Consider the following 4,275-nt stretch of genomic DNA (forward strand, 5'->3'; position numbering starts at 1 on the left):
AAACTCCGTCTCAAAAAAAAAAAAAAAAAAAAATTCTTTTTAGCCTCCAGACTTAAGTGCTCCCCCCACCTCGGCCTCCTGAGCAGCAGGGATTACAGGTGTGTGCCACCATGCCCGGCCAATGTTTTGATTTTTTGTAGAGATGTTGGCGAGGCTGGTCTTGAACTCCTGATCTCAAGTGATCTGCTCATCTCGGCCTCCCTAAGTGCTGAGATTACAGGCGGGAGCCACCGTGCCCAGCCCGGTCTCCTGAATGTTACCTGGCAACCCCACCCCTGAGGAATGGGTGGGCGCCTGAAAGGAGGGACCAGGCACCCTGACACACAGAACCACTTTCTGAGGGCCCCCAACCCTGCAGGCGCTCTGACCCCCTTCCCTGATGATCCTTCTAGAAACCCTCGGGTCAGCCCCTCCCGAGCAGGCCAGGTGGGGGTGCCAGGCCCTGCTGTCCCCAGGACGGTGCCACCCGGGGGCTCCAGCCTCACTTCCGACCCAGTCCCACAGCTGCCCTGAGCTCAGCGGACCCCGTGACGGCGGGCGGGTGGTGGCACCAGCTTATGTTTGGGTGTGAGGCCTGTGGCTTCCGGACAGCCGGGCGGCTGGCACAGGGCCCAGCTGACCCGGCCGACCCTGCCAGCCACCGCCAAGGGGGGCACGTGGCTCCCAGCCAGGACCAGCCAGCCAGGCCGTGTGCTGGACAGGGCCGCCTCACAGAGGGAAACTGAGGCACAGAGAGGCACACAAGGCCCAACTTCAGAGGCCCGCGGCCCATGGGCCCGATCTCCATCTCCCACCACCCGCCACGGTGGAGCTGGGATTAGCCCGGTGGTCACTGCAGGCCAGAGGCCGCGGCGGGACAGCCCTGCTCTCCCTGAAGCCTGGCCCCAACTCCCGGCCACTGGTGTGTCCTCAAGTGACCCCAGACCTCTCAGACCCCGCCGGGCCCCTTCCCCAACCCAGCCCCATACTGAGCCAGCCTAGAAACCCCCGGGGGGCCCCCCTCCCGCAACGCCCGTCTCTGCTGCTCTGGCTCCAGGTCCCCAGCACCGTCTTCTGCCCAGGAGCTTCCTGACGTCCGAGGACTGGCCCTGCCCTGACCCCAACTCAGCCTCTTCCTGCCCAGCCTGCGTCCCTTCCCCAGCTCCTCCCCACACCCACCTCCAGGCTCCAGACCTCCCCCTGCTTCACAAGCTCAGCAGAGGGGTTTCGGTTCTTAACCACAGCCACAGACCCCCTAGGGCGCCCCCTCCCTACCATGTTGCCTCCGCCCTGAGCATGCCACTTGCAGCTGAATGAGGGCTGGCTCTGCCTCCCCTCTCGGACCCCAGAGTGGGACCTGCCTCCTCCATCAGACCTCAGGGTGGGACCTGCCTCCTCCATCAGACCCCAGGGTGGGACCTGCCTCCCACATCAGACCCCAGGGCGGAACCTACCTCCCCCCTCAGACCCTAGGGCAGGACATGTCTCCCCCCTCAGACTCCACGGCAGGACCTCCCTCTCCCCTCAGACCCCAAAGCGGGACCTGCCTCCCCCATCAGACCCCAGGGCGGGACCTGCCTCCCACATCAGACCCCAGGGCGGAACCTACCTCCCCCCTCAGACCCTAGGGCAGGACGTGTCTCCCCCCTCAGACCCCACGGCAGCACCTCCCTCTCCCCTCAGACCCCAAAGCGGGACCTGCCTCCCCCATCAAACCCCAGGGCTGGGCCTGCCTCTCCCCTCAGACCCTAGGGCAGGACATGTCTCCCCCCTCAGACCCCAGGGCAGGACCTGCCTCCCCCATCAGACCCCAGGGCAGGACCTGCCTCCTCCATCAGACCCCAGGGCGGGACCTGCCGCCCCCATCAGACCCCAGGGCAGGACCTACCTCCCCCCTCAGACCCCAGGGCGGGACCTGCCTCTCCCCTCAGACCCCAGGGCAGGACCTGCCTCCCCCCTCAGACCCCAGGCCAGTGCCCGCCTTTCTCAGACCTTCTCCTGGTACTGGCGCCGTGAAGAGTCCAGCGACTGGATGAGCGCGGTGGCGTGGCCGATGAACATGGCGTAGCAGGTGGCGCCCACGATCATGCTGAGCATGGTCAGCCAGATGTCCGTCATGCTCTCGGGCGCCTGCCGGCCGTACCCGATACACAGCATGTGGCTCATGGCCTTGAAGAGCGCGAAGGAGTACAGCTCGCTCCACGAGTGGTTCTGCAAGGGCACCAGGAAGGGCGGCAGTGGGCGGCTGCTCACGCCCCGGGACCCCCCATCCCCGAGGGCCCACCGCCCATCCTCTCCCAAGCAAAAGAGGTGGTGAGCTCCCCATGCTCAGAGGTAACCAACAGAACCGGAGACCCAGGCAGATGACATGGTTTGCACACTGGTCATGGTGGGTCGGTGGTCGGGCCAGGGCTGATGCTCCCTGCCCACTTCACTCCTGGGGAAACTGAGACCCCAAAGGCAAGTCTGGACCCTGCCTTTTGCACCCTCTGAGATCGGAACATCTGTGAGGTGAAGAGGACGTCAAAGTTCCAGGGGGCACCTGAGCCAGACCAGAGGGGGCAGGGTGGGCAGAGGCACCAGGCCAGCCCAGGAGGTCCTGCCCCACTGAGTCCTCAGTTGACCCGCCCGGGGAAGGGGGACCATGGGGCCCCGTTCAGGAAATGGGACCAGATGTGCGGGTGAGAGCCAGACAATGAGCCGACTCAGCCTGGGCAGCTGTGCCAGGCTCCGGGAGGGGCGCTGGCAGGCTCTCCCTCTGCAGCTCTGACCCCATCAATGCCCACCTGCTCTGTGTGCAAACACATCCCAAGTCCCATACGTGGCGGGAGGCTGGGGCGCGGCGCTCCCCAGGCGGGGACAAAGGGTCACTGGGGCGCCAGCCTCACACCCCACGGCCCCTGTAACTCCCTCCTATCGGTCAGCACATCTCAGCTGAGAAGCGAGGGGCGTCTGGGCCCGCCCTCGGTTATTACTCCTGCTTCTCTCATTTATTTTTATTGTTTATCATTTTCTGAGACAGAGTCTCGTTCTGTCGCCCAGCCGGAGTGCAGCGGCGTGATCCCGGCTCACGAAAACCTCTGCCTCCGGGTTCAAGCGATTCTCCCGTCTCAGCCTCCCGAGTAGCCGGGATTACAGGTGTGCGCCACCACGCCCGGCTACACTCCGTATTTTTAGTAGACACGGGTTTTCACCATATCGGCCAGGCTGGATTCCGACCCCCGACCTTGCGATCCGCCTGCCTCGGCCCCCAGAGCACTGGGAGTACAGGTGTGAACCGCCGAGCCTGGCCTGTATTTTTTTTGAGGCAGTCTGGCTCTGTCACCCAGGCTGGAGGGCAGGGTGCAATCAGCTCACCGCAGCCTCCGCCTCCTGGGTTCAAGCAATTCTCCTGTCTCAGCCTCCCGAGCGGCTGGAATTCGAGGCCCACACCACCATGCCTGCCTAATTTTTGTGTTTTTTTGGGGTTTGTTTTTGGGACAAAGTCTCGCTCTGTTGCTCAGAGGCGGGTGTAGTGGCATGGTTTTGGCTCACTGCGACCTCCATCTCCCAGGTTCCAGCAATTATCCTACCTCAACCTCCAGGGTAGCTGGGATTACCATGCCCGGTTAATTTTATTTTTAGTAGAGATGGGGTTTCACCGTCCTGGCCAGGCTGCTCTTGAACTCTTGACCTCACGATCCGCCCGCCTCGGCCTCCCAAAGTGCTGGGATTACAGGCGTGAGCCGCCGCGTCCAGCCTAACATTTGTATTTTTAGTAGAGGTGGGGTTTCACCATGTTGGCCAGGCTGGTCTCGAACTCCTGACCTCAGGTGATCCAACTGCCTCAGCCTCCCAAAGCGCCGGGATTACAGGCGGAGCCACCGCACCTGGAGACACAGTCTCGCTCTGTTGCCCAGGCTGGTGTTCCGTGGCGCGATCATGGCTCACTGCAGCCTAAACTTCTGCGCTCAAGGGATCCAACCCCCTCGGTCTCCTGAGCAGCTGGGACCACAAGGGAGCACCACCATGCCTGGCTCTTTAATGACATTTTAAATAAACGTATGCAAATTAGGCTGGGCGAGGCGGCTCACCTCTGTAATCCCAGCACTTTGGGAGGCCAAGGCAGGTGGATCACCTGAGGTCAGGAGTTCAAGATCAGCCTGGCCAACCTGGTGAAACCCCATCTCTACTAAAAGTACAAAAATTGTCTGGGCGTGGTGGTTCAAGCCTGTAATCCCAGCACTTTGGGAGGCCGAGGCGGGTGGATCACGAGGTCAAGAGATTGAGACCATCCTGGTCAACATGGTGAAACCC

General features: G+C 62.7%; 1 protein-coding gene across 1 annotated transcript in view; it reads right to left on the reverse strand.

Moving 5' to 3' along the window:
- Nucleotides 1-4,275, reverse strand: part of HCN2 (hyperpolarization activated cyclic nucleotide gated potassium and sodium channel 2) — a 38,746-nt gene that overhangs the window by 11,913 nt on the left and 22,558 nt on the right. The window contains exons 3-4 of the mRNA XM_037735434.1: nucleotides 3,984-3,997; nucleotides 1,972-2,190 (exon numbers count right to left, since the gene is read on the reverse strand). Coding sequence (XP_037591362.1) covers nucleotides 1,972-2,190; nucleotides 3,984-3,997 — 233 coding nt within the window. The remainder of the gene's footprint in view (nucleotides 1-1,971; nucleotides 2,191-3,983; nucleotides 3,998-4,275) is intronic.

The sequence above is a fragment of the Cebus imitator genome, unplaced genomic scaffold (assembly GCF_001604975.1).
Source record: "Cebus imitator isolate Cc_AM_T3 unplaced genomic scaffold, Cebus_imitator-1.0 Scaffold805, whole genome shotgun sequence".
NCBI lineage: Eukaryota > Metazoa > Chordata > Mammalia > Primates > Cebidae > Cebus > Cebus imitator.